Source organism: Lynx rufus, unplaced genomic scaffold (genome assembly GCF_022079265.1).
Source record: "Lynx rufus isolate CCGP_SWC_20201006 ecotype Redwood Valley unplaced genomic scaffold, mLynRuf1.p SCAF_10, whole genome shotgun sequence".
NCBI classification, from domain to species: domain Eukaryota; kingdom Metazoa; phylum Chordata; class Mammalia; order Carnivora; family Felidae; genus Lynx; species Lynx rufus.
In genome coordinates this window covers 65,535,815-65,561,397 of record NW_025814824.1, presented here as the reverse complement: position 1 = coordinate 65,561,397, position 25,583 = coordinate 65,535,815, and the positions used below count along the sequence as shown (strand labels likewise).

General features: G+C 35.6%; 1 protein-coding gene across 10 annotated transcripts in view; it reads right to left on the bottom strand.

The window, feature by feature from the left end:
* SMC2 (structural maintenance of chromosomes 2) overlaps positions 1-25,583 on the bottom strand; it is a 67,740-nt gene that overhangs the window by 20,708 nt on the left and 21,449 nt on the right. For all 10 annotated transcript variants that reach the window (XM_047067229.1, XM_047067241.1, XM_047067206.1 and 7 more), the window contains exons 12-19: positions 23,560-23,677; positions 22,740-22,878; positions 22,264-22,383; positions 19,855-20,059; positions 10,221-10,356; positions 7,805-7,929; positions 3,322-3,515; positions 2,212-2,355 (exon numbers count right to left, since the gene is read on the bottom strand). In XM_047067229.1, coding sequence (XP_046923185.1) covers positions 2,212-2,355; positions 3,322-3,515; positions 7,805-7,929; positions 10,221-10,356; positions 19,855-20,059; positions 22,264-22,383; positions 22,740-22,878; positions 23,560-23,677 — 1,181 coding nt within the window. The remainder of the gene's footprint in view (positions 1-2,211; positions 2,356-3,321; positions 3,516-7,804; positions 7,930-10,220; positions 10,357-19,854; positions 20,060-22,263; positions 22,384-22,739; positions 22,879-23,559; positions 23,678-25,583) is intronic.

Sequence of the window (25,583 nt, the reverse complement as noted above, 5' to 3'; positions counted from 1 at the left end):
ATATAAGTTTATTAACTAACACTGTATCTTTAAAAAAAAAAAAAAAGTGTTTATGAAGAAGATTCATGCCTACAGGTTAAAAACTGCAATGCAATTTTCACTGTTTTAACCTTTTTTTTTTACAATGATAGGAAATCTGTTACTTAAGATTGAACAGAAATGAAATTTTAGTTTTGTTTGTCTAATTAGTAGGTAGTTTCTTTTCTTAGTTCCCTGGGAGTTTCCTTTGATATTCTTATCTGCAAAGGAAACAATTTAGAATGCAGAGCCCAAAAAAACAACCTTTAACAACCAAGTGATCTATTTTATACTTCTCCATAAAGAGAAATGGAAGTATGTACATGTTCGGACTTTATTTAGATCAGGAAAGGAGTAGCTTATTTATTTCACAATTATCTTTAAAAACATATCTAACTTTTAAAATTCTACAACATGATGTCCATGAAAGACAGCAAAAATATGCACGGGAAAAATGAGATTAAGACAACAAATCAGAAGGGAACTAAAAATATTTTTAAAAACTAAAATTTGCTTTGGAGGCAAAATAAAAACTGAACAGAAACTAAAAAATTTAATCAGTAACACAGAACACAAAGCTGAAAAGCATTTTGATCTTAACTTCAAAAAAAGTAGTTAAAAACTGTTCTATTGATTTGATAAATAATGGGTTGAAAACAAAAAACTTTAATTTATCCATGAAGAGAATCAAGAGGAAAGACCTACTTTCCAAAAACACCATAGGCTACAACAATTACAACAATCATATCAAAGGAAAACATAAAAGCATGTAGAGGACACAAACAAGACAAAAATACCACACTGAAAACTGAATGGAACTACCCTGTTGAAAGCTATTAGATTCAGTTAACATAAAAATCAATGTTAGTTACAAACGGTATCAATTAGCAACACGAAACAAAACTTAAAAAACATGATGAGTGTAGTCAGTGGTACTGTATATTTAAAAGTTGCTGAGACAGTAGATCTTTAAAGTTCACATCACAAAAAATATTTGTAACTGTGTGGTGAGGGATTAACTAGATTTATGGCTTGGTCTTTTTGCAACATATACAAATAACAAATCCTTATGTTGTATACTTGAAATTAATATAGATCAATTATACCTCAATATGAAACAAAGCAATTCAAAGACAAAATCAAAGAAAGGGGCAAGAGAATTTCCAATATTCATTAGGGACAATCTCTAATAAAGATATACCACAGTATGAATTTGCAGGTGACAGAATGTCTTCATAACATTTGAAATACCCTCAGTCCTAAATCCATCCTTCACTCCCTGCTTCTGATAGAACATTTCTCCCCAACCAGCTGCAACTATAAGTCAGCCTCAACAGTAAAGGATGCTGTAAGGAAACTGTAGAAAGAAGAGGCTTTACTTCCCAGTTCTGGTGTGCTTTTCTCAAAGGCAAGTTTGTCATGTGCAAGGGCCAGCAACCTACATGGCTTCCCTGGCATCCAGCAGATGGGGAGAGGGGAACAGGGCTTTGCAACATGTTCACATGGGCTAATTTCCCCTACATCCCACGTGGCACTTCCCTATGGATGACTATCCATGGCACTCCAGCAAACTTCACAACCAGGGGGCCACAGTTACATCTTCAACTAGATCTGGTTTTCAGCCTATAGTTGCTATGGCTCTTTTCCAATTTGTTCCTTCCATGGGTGCACTCCCTCAGCCCTAAGGGTGGTAGTGGCTATTCCCTGTAAGGGCTGTTCCTATATAATTTAGAATTCTCTTTATTCTTTAGTGATCATCCCTTATCATTCCAAACTCCTACTGTAGTTAAATTTTTTATTTAAACTCTGCCTGTTCAAATTACTGTGTAGTTTTCGTCTTCTGAGTAGACCCAGATTAAAACAATTAGTAATATTATTTCAGGACTCTTTCTGGATCAGGAATCATCATTTTTGCCTCCCATCAAGACAAGAATGAAGAGGGGCACCTGGGTGGTTCAGCCGGTTAAGCGTCCGACTCTTCATTTTGGCTCAGGTCATGATCTCGGTTTGTGAGTTTGAGCCCCACATCGGACTCTGCTTGAGATTCTCACTCTCTGCCCCTCCCCCACTCATGCTCTTTCTCTCTCTCAATAAGTAAAGAATGAAGAGATCAAGACTTCTAAAGTCAAACATCTTCAAGCCAACATTTCATAAGTGGATTAACATTTGTAATTTCTCCAGCACGGTAAGTACCTTATTTTTAGCCACCTCAGCTGCCATTACTTCAATCTGACCTTCATAGGATTTGATAGCTTCATTTACAGCTTCAAGCTGTTGTTTATAGGATGCATGCTCTCTCTTGAGCTCTTCCAGCTCCAGAGTGATAGCTTCAACTTCCTAAAAGAATGTTATTCAGACATTCAACAGACTATTAACTACTGAAAAATAGATACATGTCAACAAAATTATTAAGATTCCAATGCAAGTAACACCCACAGCTTATTCAACTACCAAAACACATGTAAGCTGCTTCTCCAGAAGAAGGGAGGAGAAAGGAAATTTATTTTCCTTTAGTTAAACATTACAAATGTATGTACAGTTTTTACAGGTTCAAAGAACTGGGCATAAACTGTTTATTTTGTTATTCCTACAGGGAAAAACAATCTAGAATTCTATGTAACAGATAAATTAGCAAAGGAAAAGCCTTTTTTAAATGTCAAAAAAACCCAGCTGCTCAATTTTCTTCTTTCCCTCTATAGCCTTTAGTTTGTTAGAAAATACTTTGTGCAGCTATTTAGTGACAGAATATGAAGAAAAGCAGATTTAAATAGAATCATATAGAAAAGTGATGTAGAATAAAGCCTTTGGAGGCAGAAAAGGCTAGGTTCAAATTCCATCTGTGGCACTATCAAAAGATAAAATCAGGTATCACCAGTCTACAACTGAATGGTACTTTGTAAATATAACATGCTTTGTCATATATCAATCTTTCACAGGATCCATTCATAGATGATCACCTAATAGAAATGTCAACACTTGGAGCTGATAGGACATACCTCCACCGCATGACATAAGCTTTGGTCTACTCTTAAGTGCAGCATTTACCAAAAGGCAATTTTGCTCTTTCTCTAAAATTAGAAAGACAATGCAACCTATCCTTACCATTATGACACTCCATTACAGGGTTTTCAGAGAGGAATGTTTTAATTTGACTCATACGACGCATAATTATTTCCTAAAGAAGCATACTGTACTTTTAGATTTTGTGATGAACACTGATGAGTGAGGCTAACCCAAGATGCTCTACCACCTTCAGCTCTATACTGATGTTAAAGATTGGTTCCATTTCAAGAAAGGTATTACCTGTTGTTTTTCTTTCATTTTCTTGCTAGAAGCATCTGCTTTTGTTTTGGCAAAATCCAGTTTTTTCTGAGCATCCTTCAGTTCTCTCTCTCTTTCAGCTTCTGCATTTTTCATTTTATTCTCCAATACTTCATATTTTTCTTCTGCTTTTTTCTGAATTTCTTTGGTGTTTTTTAAAGTCTCCTCACTTTCCTCTGCATCATAAAGCAGGTAAATGTAGCTAAATGAGGTCCTTGAACTATTAGCAGTTATAGGCAATGGTTTATGAGTGCCTTATGAATTCACCTTTTAATAGAAGATATGATCTAAAGAATTTAGGCTAAAATTAAAAAAAAAACTGTTCCAACCTTATTCCAGAAATGCTACGTTGAAACATAAACCCTGCCTAAGAACCACACTTGAATTATCTAAAGACTGTGAGGAAATTATTTCCCAGCCTATGAAACTAACAAATTTTATCCTGAACTTACTAAAAAGATCACAGACCACCTTTTAATATACTTGTAATATGCTTCCTAAGCCAGAACAAGAGTATAACTATGGTATTTCTCCTTTACTTAGTGGACAAAAAGCTTAATTTCATAAACAAACTTACATTGTATTCTTTGCCTATTTAGCTCTAATTTGTACAGGAAAAAAAGCAAGATAAAATGAGTAGATTAGTGTCACAATTGCCATACACTGTGTTAGAATGCAGATACAAATACAACCCTGGAGACCATTAACTACATAATATTCTATGCTACTTTTCAGTGCACAATATCACTGCAAATAAAAATCAAAGAAAAAATTTAAAAAGTACCTTAAAACAAATTAACATGGAAATACAACATACCAAAACTTAATGGGATGCAGCAAATGCAGTTCTAAGAGTGAAGTTTATAGTGCTGCCTCCATCAAGGAAGGAGAAAAATCTCAAAAAAACCTGACACATAAAGGAACTAAAAAGCAAAAAACAAAGCTCAAGGTTAGTAGAAGGAAGGAAATAAAGATCAGAGCAAAAGTAAAATGAAAGAGACTAAAAGATAATAGAAAAGATTAATGAAAGTGAAAGCTACTTCTCAGAAAGAATTGATACACCTCATGCCAGCCTAAGAACAAGAGAGGAATCAAGTAAAATCAGAAAAACGAGGGAGACACAACTGCTACCACAGAAACATAGGATTCCAAGAGAGTATTATAAACAATTATATGCCAACAAATTGGACAACCTAGAAGAAACAATAATTCCCAGAAATATACAACCTATGAAGACAATCATGAGAAACAGAAAATCTGAACAGACCAATTATTAACAAGGAGACGGAATCAGTAATCAAAAATCTCTGTTTAACAAACAAAAGTCCAGGACCAGATGGCTTCACTGGTGAATTCACAGTCTCTCAAAGCACAGAAGAGGAGGGCACACTTCTAAACTCATTCTATTAAGGCCAGCATTATTACCCTGATACCAAAACCAGAGGACACCAGAGGAAAAAAGTTACTGCCTAATATCCCTGATGAACACAAACACAAAAATCTTCAACAGATATCAGCAAGCTGAATTAAAGAATACATTAAAAGGATGACACACCATGATCAAATTTCAAAGATTTATTTCAAAGATGCAAGGCTGGTTTAACATCTGCAACCAATGGGCTACACCACATTAACCAAATGAAGGATAAAAAGCATGTTCTCAATAGGTGCAGAAAGAGCTTAGACCAATTTCAACATCCATTTATGATAAAACTGAAGCCCACAGCTAACATCATACCCTATCTACAGTGAGAAGCTGAAAATTTTTCCTCTAAGATCAGAAACACGTCAAGACTGACTCCATTTTTATTCAACATAGTCCTTAAGTCCTACTTAGAGCAATGTGGCAAAAAGAGGAAAAAAAAAAAAAAGAAATAGAGAAAGGCATCCAAATTCGAAAGGAGTAAAACTTTCTCTAGATGATCTATTATATATAGAAAACCCTAAAGATTCCACTAAAAAACTGTTAGAATAGACAAATTCTGTAAAGTTGCAGGATATGAAATTAATGTAAAAAAATCTGTTGCATTTCTATACAATAATAACTATCAGAGAAAGTAAGAAAATAATCCTACTTATAATTACATCAAAAAGAATAAAATACCTAGGAATAAATTTAACCAAGAAGGTAGAAAGAACTGTACACATAAAGCTATAATGCACTTATTGATAAAACAAACTGAAAAAGACACAAATAAATGGAAAGATATTCAGTGCTCATGGACTCGAAGAATACTGTTAACATGTCCATACTATCCAAAGCAATCTACAGATCTGTTAAAAATCCCTATCAAAATTCTAATGGCATTTTTTCAGAAACAAACGAATCCTAAAATCTGTATGGAATAGCCAAAGCCATCTTAAGAATAACAAAGGCAGAGGCATCACACTCCTTATTTTAAATTATATTACAAAGCTATAGTAATCAAAACAGTATGGAATTGGCATTAAAAATAGACACACCAGGAGGGGTTGTGGGAGGGGGGATGGGCTAGATGGGTAGGGGCATTAAGGAATCTACTCCTGAAATCATTGTTGCACTATATGCTAACTAATTTGGATGTAAATTAAAAAAAAATAAAATTATAAAAAAAAAGACACACCAATCAATGGAACAAAACAGAGCCCAGAAATAAATTGTCATAAACCCATGCATGAATGGTCAAAGGAGCCAAGAACATACAATGAAGAAGGAACAGTTTCTTCAATTAATGGTGCTTAGAAAACTGGACAGCTACATGCCAAAGAATGCAACTGCACCATTATCTTATACTACATATCAAAATTAACTCAATAGGTTAAAGACCTGAATGTAAGTCCTGAAACCATAAAACTCCTAGAAGAAAACATAAGTGATAAACTCCTTGACACTGGTCTTAACAGTGATTTTTTTTGGACTTCACACCAAAAGCAAACACAACAAAAGCAAAAATAACTGGGACAATTATCAAACTAAAAAGTTTCTGTAGAGCAACAAATTGAAAAGACAACATAATTAATGGGAGAAAATATTTGCAAATCATATCGATGAGAGGTTAACACCCAAAATATGTACAAAACTCCTACAACTCAAAAGAAAAAGCCAAACAGTCTGATTAAAAAACAGGTAGAGTATCTGAATAGACCCTTTTCTACAGAAGATACATAGTCACCCAGCACATGAAAAGATGCTCAACATCACTAAGCATCAGGGAAATGCAAATCAAAATCAAAATAAGATAGATACAAGTTAGAAGGGCTATTATCAAAAAAAACAAGAAATAACAAGTGTCAGAGATGATGTGGAGAAAAGGGAATCCCTCATGCACTGTTGGGAGGAATGCAAATTACTGCAGCAACTATGTTAAACAGTATGGAGGTTCCACAAAAAAATAAAAATAGATATGATGTAAAAGTTCTACTCCTGGGTATTTGAAGAAAACAAAAACAGTAACTCAAAAATATATACACACCACAATGTTCACTGCAGCATTATTTACAATAGCCAAGATATGGAAACAACTTAGGTAAGCATCTACTCATGGATAATGGGTAAAGAAAATGTGTGTGTATATATAATGGAATATTACTCAGCTATAAAAAAAGAATGAGATCTTGCCATTTGCAAAAACATGGATGGAACTCAAAGCCATTATACTAAATGAAAAAAAGAGAAAGATAAATACCATATGATATCACTTACATGTGGAATCTTAACCAATTAAAAATATCTTAGTACAGAGAACAGACTGGTGGTTGCCAGAGGTAGGGGGTAAACAAAATGGGTAAATTTTTTAAATTTTATAAAAAGGAAAGAAAATATTAGTGGGTAATAGGTCGGTGGATATTGTCCTATGGAATGAGAAAAACTAAAACTACCATATACAATTAAATTCTAATTAAAAGTGTAAGACAAGTTCTTAAAATGAGGGTTCTGTAGAAGCAGCTATAAATTGAATTAAACATTAAAAGTTTCTGTTTAACAAAAATACTATGAACAAAATTAAAAGACAAGCACATAAACCAAAAGATATTCATAATGCAGATAATCTATAAGAAATCGTAACTCTTAAGTATGAGAACAATAGAAACAAACCATAAGCAAGTCAATAGGAAAATGGTTGAAAGAAGAATATTCACAGAAGTAGAAACCAAAAGGTCTGAGGAACAGATCAAATAGATTCTAGGCTTCCCCTGCAATATCTGCAGGTGAAAACAGTAATGTGCTACCTCTTTCTAACAATCACATTGGAGATATTTTAAAGACTTTCTAGAAAAAAAAGGATTTAGAGAACTGACAACTTTCATATGCCACTGGTGGAAATGTATACTGCTCCAAATGGGCAGAACTTGGCAATATAATAATAGTATCTAATAATTAAAATATTTAAGGTAACTAATTCAAATAAATATATAATAAAGATCTAAATATCTAAAGTAAGGTTATCAGTATAAACAGAGGAAGCACAGAATGTTTTTATCTTACCAATGGTTTTTTTAAGGGCATCTAATTCTTCTTGTTGCTTGTGATAGGAGCTTTGCTGGAGCTTGGTTTGTAATAAATCTGCCTCCTCAGTTTTCATCTCCCACTGCTGTTTTAGTTGGCGATACCTTAGAAAAAGAGAAGTTTACAATAAATGATCACAACTTTTCTGATATTTGAGACATGCATTCAAACAATAGGCTCTTACCTAAAATAAACTCACATACAATATAAACAATTTTTTTTATGTGTATTTATTTCTGAGACAGAGAAAGACAGAGCATGAGTGGGGAGGGGCAGAGAGAGAGGGAGACACTGAATCCGAAGCAGGCTCCAGACTCTGAGCTGTCAGCAGAGCCCGACGTGGGGCTCGAACTCACAAACCATGCGATCATGACCTGAGCTGAAGTCGGTTGCTCAACCGACTGAGCCACCCAGGTGCCCCTCAATATAAACAATGTTAAGATGCCACTGATTACAAGAATAGTTTTGAAGACTCAGTTTTTGAGGAATCAAATTCAAGTCTGATTTGATCACCAAAGGTAAACGACTCTAAACTGCCAAGGCTGACAACTATTTACAGAAATATTCTTAATTTTAGAAAGCACTAAATATAACCTTTAAATAAATAGGTTTCCTTAAAAATGGTCTCTTCTACTGAGCCTTACCAAGAAGAAAAACTCCAAACTCCACAACAGCTTCCCACAAGAATACATTAATATGCAACAATCACACAAAATTTCAAAAATCTGGTTATCAATTCCCATTTTCAAATACTAATAAAAAGTTCCCCCCAACATTCTGTAATGAGACTGATAGTTTTAAAAGACCTAGTACTGAACTAAACATTACATTGTGCTCTTCTTGCAAACCCTGTAATCTAGCCCATTTCTAGCTGCTTAATATTTTCTTTGGAAGGTATTTAGCTAATTCAGCTGCAGTGAAATATCAAGTTGTAATAAATTCACAAGGCAGCTTGACACTAGAAATTCATGAGGTCTGAGGAAAAAGGAAGCAACTTATAAAACATAAATACTCCCTTGAGTATTCTTGGCTGAGAATGCTTGACAGCAATTAAAACTGTAATTTTAAAGCCATTTTTCAATTCATTTAAAAATGGGGAGTATAGAAACTTGAAAAAAAAAAAGATAAAAGCTATTTTCCTGATATGGTCTGTGAAAGAATGGCTTTAGTTGATACTTCCACTCTCATATTTTTAAAAATCTATTTCCTTTCCTTGACCTCAATGCCACTATCAGTCCACAAGACAACTCTGCAAAATAAATGATCCAATACTACTGAATAAAGGTAACAGCACCAAACCAAATGCCAGCTGCAAACTCATTGCCTTGCCAAAGTTTCCACAGATATTCACTTTTTGGTAATTTATGTTAAAGAAGGTAAAAGCAGGCTTTGTATGTATATGTTTGAGAGTGGACATTTTGATATAATATCTATGTTGGAATGACCACTTTGACTAATTATGAGCATCTCTTCTATACATATAATATTCCAAAAAAGTCTTGGCAACATTCTAAGTTTTGATAATTTCAGAAGATGAATGTTTAAAATTTACAAAACCATATATATTTTGAAGTTTATTTATATATGATTTTTAACCTTTGTTCAGTATTGTGAATTCTGAATAAAATGTCTGATTTTAATTTTAACTCAGTTCCCATTTGTCATCTTTGGAGACTGTAGGTTTGTGGCATTTTTCCTCTTAGAACTCAGTGTTACCTAACATGTTTTACCAATTTAACTTTGAAAGCAAGAAGAAGGAAGAGATTTATGTTTGGTTCGCTGCTGTATTCCCAGCTCCTACAAGAGTACTTGGCACTGACGTTAAGTGATGAAAAGATACATGAGGTAGCATGACGCCAATTAAAAAAAAAAAAAAATGTACCTGTATCATACACAAACAGAAGTAATATTGAAAGGTACACATACATATGCATACCCATACCCCGACAAAAGAAACACAGTAAGGAAACACTTTAACAGTGACTTTCTTACATGCCTCAGTAGGCAGCTCAGTGATCTTTAATAATCTATAGGATAGCCACGATGCTACTAAACTTAATGTTGGTATCTGATCAATGCTACATTGTGTATCATTTCAAATCAAAGACTCCAGTACCCTCTGGTATCAACATCCAGAGTATGGATTTCCCCACCAATCCCAGTAGAATGTTAACAGTGTATCTCAACAGGGAAAGAAAAATATTTGGCTGATGTTTTTTCTTCCTTTTAATTAGCTTTCCCTAATTTCTTATAACAATGACATTCTTATCAGAAAAAGCTAACTGATAAAAGTCAGAAGTTGTATTTCTTTAGCTAAAATTCTTTCATCTTCTACCATGCAAATCTTTGACCAAAAAGAAACTTAAAAATACAACTTAATTCAACAAAGTCTTACTTTTCAGCTGTGTTTTTAAGACCTGCTAATTCCTCATCTAGAGCCTGTAGCTCATTCTCCTTAATTCTCAGCTCATCTTGAACACCTTTGAGTTCTTGAAACTTGGTTAAAATAGAAGCTGCCTGGGATCGAGCACCTGATTGAAGCAAATTGAAACAGACCTTAGTCATTAAGTTACCACATATTTAGTAAACAATAAAAAAATTTCTGAGAATTATACTTGAAAAGATTCAACAGCAAATCTTTTATAGTGAGCTTATGAAGATACAGATTTCAATGCATCATTGGAATCTCAGGACATACATACCTGATAAGAAATACTTCTAAGAAGATGTGATGGATTATTCATTCAAATAATCACTGCCCCTGCCTTCTAGGCCCACCCCTCCCAGGGCCACTAATCTCTCCGATAGTATCAGCTTAGCCACGTGATTGGCTCTAGCCAATGAAATGAAAAATGTGCCTTTTTTGAAAGTAAGCTTAAAAGGCAGCACATAATTCATCATTTGTCTCCTCTCTCCCATGAGAAAAGCATGTTCAAAGTAAGGGCTATTTTTCCCTCAGTCTGGGTCCCACAATGAGAATAACACTGAACAGAAATAACTGATCTACAGGTAAAGAAGCATAATTATTGGATGAACTTGTAAACCATTGGGATTTGGGGGCTATTTACTACCACATCATAACCTGGCCTGAACTTTGATATAGCAGAGGAAGCAGCTAAATTGGTTTCACTTTACAAACAACTGTGAATGTCTGACAATACTAAGTTACATTGGCAAGAATACTCTAGGTTTGATGGGAGAATACAAAAGTCAATTAGCAATGCTATTATGAGCACTTTGTTATTTGTTAATATGATAAAGAGTTGCATATTTGCCATTCCTAAGTAGGAACTTCAAGAACATCCAAATCAATGAAATCTAAAGTTTCTCCTATTTTAGATACTTAATATTTGATCTCTCTTTATCCTCCAATTGCAGATACTAATCCTCTTATTGTATTCTTTGTTGGCTATTGTTTTCTTGGCCTAGAAAGAAATTATGTCACTTAGTATCTTAACAGGCATTATTCAGTCTCTTGGTTTGGTTAAACGCACAAACTGTAAAAACAGACTACTTGAATTCAGATCCTGGGCTTTGCCACTTACCAGCAAGTTATTTCACTGCATACTGGAGATGACAGTAATATACTCCCCATATAGTTGCTATAAGGATGAAAAAGCACTGAGAACAGATCTTCATTAAAGGATAAAAATGTCCTCTATCTGCATTGCCCAGTTACCCATTAACTATTAATGGTCACTGGGTCCTTGAATGTGACTAGTACAATCGAGGTTATTATTTTTATTTATCTTATTTAAATGTAAACAGCCACGTATGGCTACTGTACTGGACAGCACAGTCTTACAGTGTTGCCTGGTACTAAGTACTATTCAGTCTGTTATTACTCGACCACTCAACATAGATCTGCAAATTCAATGTGACAAACATAAGAAGAATATGATCATTATCTTATTCTCAAGGGTAGATTTAATTTTTTCTTTTACTTTTGAAAGGAGAAGTGACATACAAAAATTAGAAGTTAGTGTTTCCTGATGAAGTGGACAAAGTAAAAATGTACTGAATAAAAAAATTTCCCAGTGGCTAGAATATCCTAATAAGGCAAAATGCAAGAAAAACAAAATAAAAACAAAACAGGAACAGACTACATGAGAAGAACAGAAGAAAGCAATACTATTGATTACTAAGCTGTGAGCTCCTTGAGGGCTATGACACTTTATAATTTCTCAGTATTAAGTAGCTGTGACACAGTAGGTATTCAAAAGAAAACCCAATTCTTAAATTAGGAATAGAACTCTGGATTAAGTCATTCCAAACCCACACTTTCCTATTTTAAAAACAAAACAACAAAAACCCCCATCCTATTTACCACACAGAATTTTGAGGACAAAATGATATAAAACCTACCTCCAAGATTTGTGGGGAAGATGGAAGCAGAGTAAGAAGACCCTAGGCTCACCTCGGCCCCTGAATCAAATCAAATCACCTGAAATACCCCAGAAATTGACCTGAACTGCAGAAGAAACTCCACAAGGAAAGGCAGAGAAGAGACCACATCAAAGAAGGCAGGAAGTGTAGAGACACACTTTGGGAGAGAAACAGATTGTGGCCACTGTGGTGGGGTGGGAGCTGCAGTCACAGAGACACAGGAGCACATAGGGGAGGCCATGCAGAGAATACAAATCCCTGTAGCAATTGGCTTCAAAAGAAAGAGGGACCAAATTTTGTGAGTTGTGGCAACCAGTGGGGATTAAAACCTGGAGTTCTAAAGGTCAGCATGCTTGGCTATGGGAAAGCCCCAAGGGTACTGGAGCCCCTCTTTGGAGACACAGTGGGGCAAACAGCCTGCTACAAACAGTATGGTAATTGCTTTCTGAAGAGCATCTGGGGCACATGGTGGGGAGGCTGTGAGCTCATCTGGAAGCTTGTCCCAGAGAGGCAGCATTCACAGAGAGATCCCTTTACGACAAAGAACTAGCAGGCACCATTTCCCTCCCTGCTCCTCAGCATAAACACAGGGCCATCTGTGGAAACCAATACAGCACAGACACTTGCTACCTAACATGCTTATACCAAGTTCCATCTCCCATGCTAGGTAGATGCACCCTTCCCAGTCATGCTTGCCTCAAGTCCCATCACTGTAGGCTCCTAACCCCAAAAGACCAGTCCAACCCTTGCCAACACATATCTCCAGACATAGGAGTTTAAAAATTTTTTTTAATGTTTATTTATTATTGAGAGACAGACACAGAGCTTCAGCAGGGGAGGGGTAGAGAGAGGGAAGACACAATCTGAAGTAGGCTCCAAGCTCTGAGCTGTCAGCACAGAGCCCGACGCGGGGCTCAAACTCAAGAACTGAGATCATGACCTGAGCCGAAGTCGGTCGCCCAACCGAGCCACCCAGGTGCCCCTCCAAACCTATGAGTTTTATGCAGCCTCGACTCCACTGGTAATAGGTCTCATTTCACAAGGAGACTAGAGCATACCTAGTTAATAAAATGCTTCACATTCAGGCCAGAGACCAAACACTGCCCATGACAGGCAAAAAGAGCTGCTGTAGACCACTGGCCTGAAGGATAAAGAGGCCAGTACACAACAGCAGAATGTACACAGGACACACTGTAGATACTCCCAGAAACTCCAAACCTGGAGAACAGGGGATGCTATACTACAGGGAACTCTTCTCCATCAGGCCATTACCATTAAGAACAGAAGATGTAACTGACTTTCCTAACACATGGAAACAGGTAGAGACTTAGACAAAATGAGAAGACATAGGAATTTATCCTAAATGAAAGAACATGACAATGCCACAGCCAGAGACCCAAACAAAACACATACAAGTAACATGACTGATAGAAAACTTAAAGTAATAATCATAAAGATACTGCACTTGAGAAAAAAGTGGAAGACATCAGTGAGACCCTTAATACAGAGATAAAAAGAACCAATCAGTGATGAAGAGTGCAATAAATGAAATTACAAACACCCATGATGCAATGGAAGAGAAACAAATTAATTACCTAGAAGACAGAGGGGTGGAAAATAATCAAACTGAACAGAAGTGAGATAAAAGAATTATTCAAAAAGTGAGTATACTAAGGGAACTCAGTGACCCCATCAAATGTAATATTATTTGAATGGTAGGGATCCCAAAAGAATAAGACAGAGAAAAGGGGGCAGAAATTTTGAAGAAATAATACCTGAAGACTTCACTAATCTGGGGAAGGAAACATGTCTACTTCCAAGAGACACGGAGAACCCCCAACAGAATCCACAAAAGCAGATTCACACAAAGATATATTGTAATTAAAATGTCAACATGTAGTGATAAACAATTTTAAAAAGGAGCAAGACAAAAAATGACAGTAACATACAAGGGAAACCCCATAAGGCTATCAGCAGCTTTCTTAGCAGAAACTTTGCAGGCCAGAAGGGAGTGGCCTAACACACTAAAAGTGCTGAATGGGAAAAATAGGCAGCCAAGATTACTTTATGAAGCAAGGCTATCATTCAGAATAGAAGGAAAAATAGTTTCCCAGAGAAACAAAAATGAAAGGAGTTCATGACGACTAAACCAGACCTGCAGGAAACTGACTGGAAAGGAAAGACCAAAAGTGACCATATGTAAGCGGGAGACACAGAAGTTACAAAAATAAGTATTTCTGTAGAAAATCAGTCAAAGAATTCACAAAATACAAAGATGTAAAATGTGACACTAAATACCTAAAAGGTGGGGAGGAGAGCAGTAAAGAATGGGTTCAAACTTAAGCAAATCACATAACAGAGACTGCTATATGCAAAAGACGTTATATACAAATCTAATGGTATCCAAATAGAAAAGCAGAAATAGACATGCAAAGGATAAAGAACAAGGAACGCAAATATAGCACTAAAGAAAACCAGCACACCATGAAAGAGGAGAAAGCATGAGGGAAAAACTTCAGAAACAAAATGACAATAAGTACCTACGTGTCAATATTTACTTTGAATGTAAATAGACTAAACGCTCCAATCAAAAGACATAGGGGGACAGAATGCAAAAAAGACCCAACTATATGCTGCCTACAAGAGACACATTTCAGGGGCACCTGGGTGGCTCAGTCAGTTAAGCATCTGACTTGGGCTCAGGTCATGATCTCACGGTTCTTGAGTTCAAGCCCTATGTTGGACTCTGTGCTGACAGCATGGGGCCTGGAGCCTGCTTCAGATTCTTGTCTCCCTCTCTCTCTCTCTCTCTCGCTTGCTCTCTCTCTCTCTCTCTCTCCCTGCCCCTCCCCCACTCAGCCTCTGTCTCTCTCTCTCAAAAATAAACATTTAAAAAAAAAAAGAGAGACACATTTCAGACCTAAAGACACCTGAAGGTTGAAAATGAGAGAATGGAGAGACATTTATCATGTAAATGGATGTCAAAAGAAAGCCTAAGTAGACATATTTATATCAGACAAAATAGATTTTAAAACAAAGACTGTAATGAGAGACAAAGAGGGACACTATATAATAAGAAAAGCAACTATCCAACAAGGAGACATAACAATTTTAAATATTTATGCACTCAACATGAGAATACCCAAATATAAAAAATAGTTAATAACAACATAAAGGAATTAATCAATAGTCATACGATAATAGTAGGGGATTTTAACACCCCACTAATGTCAATGGAAAGATCAAAAAATCCACAAGGAAACAGTGGCTTTGAATGACACACTGGATCAGATGGATTTAACAAATATATTTAGAACATTCCATCCTAAATAGCAGAATACACATTCATTTCAGGTACAAATGGAAAATTCTCCAGAACAGATCACATATTAGGCCACAAAAGAAGTCTCAACAAATTCAAAAAGACTTAAGTCATTATCATGCATCTTTTCTGACCACAATGCTATGAAACTAGAAATCAACCACAAGAAAAAGTCTAGAAAGAACAATAAATATATGGAAGATTAAAACATGCTACTAAATTATGAATGGGTCAGCCGAGAAATCAAGGAAGAAATCCTAAGATACATGGAAACAAATGAAAATGAAAACAGTCCAAAACCTTTGGGATGCAGCAAAAGCAGCTCTAAGAGGAAGTTTAGGGCAATACAGGCCAACTTCAAGAAGCAAAAAAAAAAAAAAAAAAAAAAATCTCAAACAACTATATCCAAAGGAGCTAAAGAAAGAAAAAACAAAACCCCAAAACAGCAGAAGGGAGAAAATAAATATTAGAGCAAAAATAAATGCTCTATAAAATAAAGAACAAAACAGATAAATGGTTCCTTAAAAAGATGAACAAAATTGATAAATCTTCAGTAAGAACCATGAAATAACAGAGAAAAAGGACTCAAAATTACAAATGAAAGATGAGAAATAATAACCAACCTCACAGAAACACAAACAACTGTAAGAGAATATTATGACTATACGCCAACAAATTGGACAATGCAGAAGAAACAGATAAATTCCTAGGAACATATAACTTATCAAAACTGAAACTGGAAGAAATAAAAAATTTGAACAGACTGATTACAAGCAAGGAGACTGAATCAGTAATATAAAAATTCCCAAAGAGCAAAGGTCTAGGACAAAGTGGCTTATTCTACCAAACATTTAAAGACGAGTTAATACCTACATTTCTCAAGCTATTCTGAAAGTAGAAAAGGAAGGAAAACTTCCAAATTCATTTTACAAGGCCAGCATTAACCTGATACAAAAACCAGATAAGATAAAGGTACTAGAAAAAAAAAAAAAAAGACATCTACAGGCCACTATCTCTGATGAACATAGATATAAAAATCCCCAACAAAATACTGGCAAATCGAATCCAACAATACATGAAAAAAGTCATTCACCATAATCAAATTAATCAATGTGATCCATCATCAAGAGAAAGGATAAAAATCATATGATCACTTCAACAGATGCAGAAAAAGCATTTGACAAAGTACAACATCCATTCATGATAAAAGCCCTCAACAAAGTAGGTTTAGAGGGAACATACTTCAACATAATAAAGGCCATATATAAAATACCCACAGCTGATATAATATCCAATGGGAAAACAGATTTTACTGTAAGATCTAGAACAAGATAAGAATGCCTGCTCTCACTACTTTTATTCAACATAGCACTGGCAGTCCTAGCTCAGGCAATTAGGCAACAAAAAGAAATAAAAGGTATCCAAATTGGTAAGGAGGTGGTAAAACTTTCACTATTTACAGATAACATGATACTATATATAGAAAACCCTAAAACTCCACCAAAAAACTATTAGAACCGATCAGGGAATTGAGTAAAGACGCAGGATACAAAATCAATGTGCAGAAATATGCTGCACTTTCTATATACTAATAATGAAGCAGCAGAAAGAGAAATGAACAATCCTACCAAAAACAGAAATACCTAGAAATAAACTTAGCCAAGGGGGTGAAACATCTGTACTCTGAACACTATAACACTGATGAAAGAAACTGAAGATGATACAAAGAAAGATATTCCATGCTCATGGACTAGAAAAAATATTATTAAAATGTCTATACTACCCAAAGTAATCTACACTTTTAATGCAATCCATTTTCCACAGTACTAAAACAAACAATCCTAAAATTTATATGGAACCACAAAAGACCCCAAATAACCAAAGCAATCTTGAAAAAGAAAAGCAAAGCTGGAGGTATCAGCTTCAAGTTAGATTACAAAGCTGTAGGAATGGAAATAGTATGGTACCAGCACAAAAACAGATACCTAGATCAATGGAAAAGAACAGAAAGCCCAGAAATAAACCCACAACTATATGATCAATTAATCTTTGACAAAGAAGGTAAGAATATCTAATGGGAAAAAGACAGTCTCTTCAGCAAATGGCATTGGGCAAACTGGTCAGCTACATGCAAAAAACAACAACAACAAAAACAACAAAAAAAACTAGACCACTTTCTTATATCATGCACAAAAATAAACTCAAAATGAACTAAAGACAGAGCTGAGACCTGAAACCATAAAAACCTAGGAAGAGAGGACAGGCAGTGATGTCAATGACATAAGTCATAGCAACATTTTTCTACATACGTCTCCTGAGGCAAAGGAAAGGACTACATGAAAATAAAAAGCTTCTGCACAGTGAACAAAACAATAAGCAAAACTGAAAGAGAATCTACAGAATAGAAGATATTTGTACCTGACATATCTGATGAAGGATTAGTATCCAAAATATAAAGAATTGACAAAACTTGACTCAAAAAACAAAAAAAATCCAACTAAAAAGTGGGCAGAAGACATGAAGAGACATTTCTCCAAAGAAATACAAATGGCCAAAAGACACATGAAAAGAGGCTCATCAAAATCACTCATCATCAGGGAAATGCAAATCAAAACTACAATGAGGTATCACCTCACATCTGTCAAAATGGCTAAAATGAAAACACAGGAGACAAGTGTGGTAGAGGATGTGGAGAAATAGGAACTCTCTTGCACTGTTGGTGGGAATGTACACTGGTGCAGTCACTGTGGAAAACAGTACAGAGGTTCCTCAAAAGGTTAAAAATGGAACCACCCTATCATCCATCCATTGCACTACTGGTGCGATTTTGGTGTTTACCAAAAATACACAAAAACACTAACTCAAAGGGATACATGCACCCATACGTTTATTGCAGCTTTATTTACAATATCCAAATTATGTAACCAGCCCTACGTGTCTGTCAACTGATGAATGGATAAAGAAGAGGTGGTGTGTGTGTACATGTACATATGTATATATATACATATATATATATAGACATAATATTCAATCATAAAATAGGAAATCTTGCCATTTTCAAGGACATGGATGGACTGAGAAAGTATAATGCTAAGTGAAATAAGTCAGTCAGAGAAAGAAATATACCATACAATTTCACTCATATATGCAATTTAAGGAACAAACGAAAAAAGAGAGAGAAGCCAAGAAACAGACTCGTAACTATAGAGAACTGATGGCTACCAGATGGAAGGTTGGTAGGGTGATAGGTGAAATAGGTGACAGGGATTATTAAGGAGTGTACTTGTTGGGATGAGCACTGGGTGATGTATGAAATTGTTGGATCACTAAATTGTACACTTGAAATTAATATAACACACTATGTTAACTACGCTAAAATTAAATTTAATAAAAAAAACATATAATCAATAGAGCATGATCATTTTTCTTTTAATACATTTAGTACTGAGTATTTTTTTGGTATTACTCTTGTCTTCTAGGCTTTCTTTTTGTTGCTGTTTATCTCATACCTTGTGTATCTTGTTAATATTTTACTTTTACCTTTTTGTTCATCATTTAGTTTTAAGCCCAAAAGTAAATAAAGCCAAAAAAAACACAATCAACCTTAAAAGTAAATAAACAGAAAGTCAAATCCATAGATCTCTGCACTTCAATAAAAGATTTTCAAGTCACTAGAAAACGAGTATGCTTAATAACTGTTTTCTACTTCTACTTTTTATAATCGTACCTATCTCATAGATAAGCTATTGAAACGTTAAATGAATTAATGGCATGGTTCCTGGAGTATCATAAGTTATCAATAAACATAGAGAGGAAACCATAGTAGTGGTTCAACATTAGCTCTGTAATCCAACTGAGTTAAAATACTAGCTCTAACACTATTTGCCACTGGGTGAATTACTAAACTTTTCTCATTTAATTACCTAAAAAAAAAATGGGGAAAAAAACTACTTTAAAAAATAGTTGTAAGGAATGAGAAAAAAGAGCAAATATGTATATCAGGGTGCCTGGGTGGCTCAGTCAGTTGAGTGTCTGACTTAGGCTCAAGTCATCATACTGTGGTTTCTGAGTTCGAACCCCACATTGGGCTCTGTGTAGACAGCTCGGAGCCTGGAGCCTGCTTTAGATTCTATGTCTCCCTCTCTGTTGCTCACCAACTCATGCCCTGTCTCAATTTCTCTTTCTCTCTCTCAAAAATGAATAAACGTTAAAAAAAATTTTTTTAGAAAAAAAAAGCAAATTGTAAAGCACCTGGCATAATATGAATTAAATAAATGTTAACTATTTTTATTTTTTGCAAAAAAACAAACACATAACGTACCTCCACTCAATGTTCCATGAGGATCAAATACATCACCTCCTAGAGTAACAGTTCTGGTCATTATCCTTTTATCAAAGGCCACTTTTTTTGCATTATCCATATTATTACAAACAAATGTTGTTCCAAAGACAAATTCCATTGCTTTCTGAAGTTCTGGTTTGTATTCAACAAGGGAAAGAGCTACATGAACATTGTTAGGGCCAACCTATGGAAAAACAACAGATCTATCACAGTAAATACTACTCCTTTCTTTTCAAATATTATTTTATAAAACAGAAGTGCTATACTAGAAATTTAAGTAATACTTAACCGAACACTATAATTCCTTTTGAACTTTCTAAAATGCTATGGAAGGGGCGCCTGGGTGGCGCAGTCGGTTAAGCGTCCGACTTCAGCCAGGTCACGATCTCGTGGTCCTTGAGTTCGAGCCCCACGTCAGGCTCTGGGCTGATGGCTCAGAGCCTGGAGCCCGTTTCCGATTCTGTGTCTCCCTCTCTCTCTGCCCCTCCCCTGTTCATGCTCTGTCTCTCTCTGTCCCAAAAATAAATAAACGTTGAAAAAAAAATTTTTAAATGCTATGGAAAACTCAAGAGTTTTAGAACAAATTTCAAGTTTAAACACTAAAAGCTCTACAGCTACATAAAATATTTAGCTAAGGCACCAGGCATTATGACAGTGTCTATTAAGCAAGAGCCAGTACCAAGTTTCTAAATTCAAAATGGACTATGGACACATTCTCTTAATTAAATACAACAGTTGCTTGGGGCGTCTGGGTGGCTCAGTCAGTTAAGCGTCCGATTTTGGCTCAGGTCATGATCTCGTGGCTTGTGAGCTTGAGCCCTGCATCAGGCTCTGTGCTGACAGCTCAGAGCCTGAAGCCTGCTTCCAATTCTGTCTCCCTCTCTCTGCTCCTCCCCTGTTCATACTGTCTCTCTCTCTCTCTCTCTTTCTCTCTCTCTCTAAATAAATAAATAAAAAATAAATAAATACTAAAAAAAATTTAAATACAGCTGTTGCTGGATCAACCCAATTTTAAAAATGTTTTATTTCAACTATTAGTAATTTGGTTGTTCCACAGTGAATACTTTTTCATTCAAATTAAACATGCTAGGGCAAACAAACAGACCAACAAAAACACATGCTAGGGCAGCCACCTACCAACTACCAAAGTAAAAACACAACTAACAATTGCAAGAGTCAAAAAAAATTTTTTTTAATTCTTCATTTTTTTTTTTAATCCAACTGCCTCTTCTCAACCTTTGTTTACAATATTTTCTTCTGCTCATCTTTTTAAAATAACTAAGCATTCTTTAAGGAGCTTAGTAGTAGCAAGAGAAATCAAAATGAAGGCAGCTGTTTAACAAATGTTCAGCATTGTTCTCTGACACAGCAGCTACCGTTAAAAAGGTCTAAGAGATCTGAATATAAGTATTTTTGCCGTTACCTGAAATCCCAATTTACTACTTACACTCGGACTTGTCCGAAAGCTGAAATAACTTCCAAAACCTTCCAGACCCATTGGTAATTTTTTAAAGTAAATTAAGTACTAACTAGAACACCACCTTTTAATTACTCTGCACTCATTTTCCTTCTCCTAATAGTATACGTATCAATACAACTGTATTTTGAAATAATTTTCATTGAAGGCTTCTCAACATCAGCAAGAACACTGAGTATACATTTAGTATCTTAAATACAAATGCATTTCTAGGTTTCCTAACTGCCATTTCAACTGATGCTCAATAAAAAAATGGTATCACTGCTGAACATTAGGATTGGCTTCATGTTATTACCTACAGTCACACAACCATAACCAAATGTATGGTCTTGTACTCCTTTGGGGGGAGGGGGGGTTGTGTGTGTTTTTGTTTTTTAACTAATAGCAATACCACTTTAGGTCCACCTTAGCACCTGACTGGGTATCCCAGTTCCTGCCTTTGTATGCCCAGAGGTTGGAAGGCAATGTAGAGATACTTTAATAGAGAAGCATCTCTGCAAGACTGATGGACACCTTCCAAAACCATTGTCACTGTGGGCACTTTGTGCCTGACAGGAAAAAAAAAAAAAAAACTGAAGAATTCTGGTATTTATAAGCTTTGTATATCTAACAACTCAGAGATCAGAAATTTAATGTTATCATGTGATAGTCATGTGACCTCACTTAAGGTTTAAAGACATTTTAACATTACAACTCTGAAATATCAAAGGGAGTTTGTCTTCCCCCATTTCTATTCTCTTTCTATCTAATTTCACATAAGCCAACTCTTACTTTTTTTTTGTAGCTTAACTATTTGAAGTATGGTAACAATACAACTTTCTGGTTCCATATATGATTATGTCCCCCAAGTTAATGTCCCCTAACTAAATAAACCAAGTAAGATGTACATAAAACATATAAATAAGACTTACAAGATTCTGTGCGACCCTCAGAGTTTCTGGAGCAATACATCTGGCTGAAATCTTATTCAGTGGAATTATAGTGTATCGACGCTTCAATTCCCCCTTTTCTAGTAGCTTTTTTCCAGTCACCTAAAACATTGTGCATTTGAAATAAAGAAAATATTAATGACAGAAAATATTCAGATGGAAAGAGTACAAGTTTAGGAATCCACAATTAAATATTTAGTGCCTACCATCCTAAACAATCAAAAGTCTAAGACTGATAATAAGCATTCTGGGCTCCTGAATAAGCATGTGACTTCTTTGGGAATACAGTTAATCAAATACGATATAATCAGTAATAAAATAAAAGTCATTAAATGAATTACTGTACTTATAAACCTTAGGAACAGCTTAAAACATAAAGAAAGTACTCCATTGTAGAAACTCATGATTTTTCCAGCTAAAGAGCAATTGTAAATTTTCTTTCACTATAATTAATTTACCTCTGTGTCTACTACAACATTGTAGAGCCTTTCCCCAGCCACCAATTCTAAAGCTGTCGTTGCAGAAGTATCTTTCACACTAATCAGAGAAGCTACAAGTCCTTTCACACAATTTCTATTCCAGTTCTTCTCTGGATCCCTAAAATACAACAGATGACAAAAAATTAATGTGAAACAATAAAACAGATTAAGTTATATTTTACTAGTCAAGAGCTCTTTCTGACAACACATTCAATCGAAAGAGAAGCATATACAGTTTTAAGAAAAACAAAAATTTTTAAATGTTCCGGATGACTAGTCAGCTATTGCTTTAAGTCAATCAAAAACTCTTTCAGTATATACTGTTTTCAACGTAGCAAAAATAATGTTGATGTTCTTTTTAACACATTACTTTGAGTATTCCATAAAAAAAACCCATGTAGCAAAACAAATTGTAAAATACTAATGTAGATATTTACAGAAACTGTGGACTAAATTTCCCTCATTTTGATCTTAAGAATTCCCCTGCCAACATCTGAAACGTTTCAATAAACATCTAAGAAAAAAATACCAATTAAGGAAAAGCAACTTACAATATTTTTCATACAAAAATCGTAATGTTAACAAAATTTTCGGACTGCCTTCCAGCTTAAATGAAAATATATCTTGGTTAACATTTCAATAAATGTTTAGGGAAAAAAAATCCCAATTAAGGAAAAGCAGCTTACAATACTTTCATACAAAAAACTTGATGTAAATGAAATTTTCACTGTCTTCCAAGCTTAAATAAAAATATATCTTGGCTATTGCTACATTAAAATTTTAGGTTTAAATCTCTTACCTGTAGGCAAACTGAATATTGGGAAATCTGGCTAAGAGAGCTTCATATGTTTCTTTCAATCTACTGATATCACGAGATAACTGCCTGCGCTTTTCCAGAAGTCCTTCCTCTTTGTTTTCTGAATAATAAATTACAAGTAAATTGAAACAAAATTTTAAAAATACAAATATTCTGTTTTAAAGAAACTATCAGTTTTGGAAACCTCTGTTTCCAAAGCATTCCTAGAAGCAAAATACAAATTTCTGGCATCAAATAAAAAGCATGCTTAACATGAAGAGTCAAGTAGACAATACTACCAACAAATAACAGTAATTTTCACTCTAAGAAACAATATATCAATTGAATAACCACTAATGTGGAAATAAATAACATTTTGGGAATTCTCTAGTGGCACTTCAGTAACTGAAGCAGGAAACTGTCAGTAGTAAGTTTTCACAACTTCAAAGAGCTAGAAAGATGATGGAATAGGAGAATCCCAACTTCACCAAGTCCCACAGATGCTACCAGATAACACCTACATAAGTGTAAACAACCCAAAATGGCCCAAACACTGGCAGAACAGACTCTCCACAGCTAAATGTAGAGAAGAGGCCACAAGGAAGAGGGTAGGAAGGACAGAGATAGAGTCAGGAGCCAAACAGAACTGCAGGAATGCCAATGGGAGGAAAGGACACCAAGGGCACAAACAGAAGAAATGGACCTTCAGTCACACCAGGCACCCCAAGCACAAGGAACCCATAAGGGGAAGACAAATCCCCATAACATTTGCCTCTGAAAACCAGAGGGGCATAACTTCACAAGTTCTTATCATTAGCAGGGCTTAACTCCTGGCACTTTAAAAATCAGTAGGGTCAGCTCTAAGAGAGCCAAGAAATTGAGAGGAAACTAACTCCTCACCCTTAAAAAGACAGCGCAACAAACAGCCCCACAAATGTATAGCATTTAACAGTAGCAGTTCGAAAAACGCCTGGAATATACTGGTGGGAGATTTGTTTATTAATCTCAAAGAATGTGCTGGAGGGGCAGGAATCCTTGAGAGACTTCTCCAGGAACAAAAGAACTGGCAGGCACCATTTCCTTCTTTAGTCCCTCGGCCTAGACACACAGACACTTGCAGGAAACAGCACAGCTCTCTATCTAGCTTTGCTAACAGTGTGCCTCAACCCCACGTTATAAAACTGTCCCCTCTAGTCAGACCTCTGTTCCAGGTCCCCTCCCACAACAGACCTGTGCAAACCTTGATAATTCTGTTGCCCCACCCCACTTTCGGCTGTGGACCTACCACTTCCAATATGCCCTGGGCTGGAATTCATCCAAACCAGTGCTATAAGCCAGGCAGGGTACAAGTAGCCCTGACAGGGGACCTGTACCACTCCAAAATAACAGCTACACTGTGGAGAAGAGAGGATAATTACACATATCAGTCCTACTGCAGCCCTAGCAGTGGGCTACAATCAGATATCTGGTTTGACTGTAGGCCTCACCCACCAAAGAAAGTTTCTCAGGGTACAACATAGGGAAAGCAAGAAACACTTCCATGCTACTGCATCTCTGGCAAACACTTGATCTGACTCAACTCAAGCCCACAATGGCTCCAGACTGGCCCTCTTAACAACACAGGGACCAAATCCTGTCCAAGACAGGCAAACAGAAACATTCCAGATGACTGGACTAAAAGCAAAAACAGCTTAGTCACAATACTAAGGTACATGCATTACACATAGGAGATACAGCTAAAGCATCAGGTTCTAGTGCACAACAGACATTGCATTGCAGGGCACTACAGGAACTCTTCTTCATAAGGTCATTACTTTCAAGAGCAGGAGACATAACTAGTATTCCTAACATGTAGAAATAGACACACAGAGTTAGACAAAATGGACAAGAGAGTATATCCCAAAGGAAAGAGAAGGTAAAACCACAGCAAAAGAGCTGAATGAAATGGAGATGAGTAATATGTCTGATAGAGAATTTAAAGAAATGGTCATAAAGATACTCACTGGACTTAAGAGTGAACAAAGAGA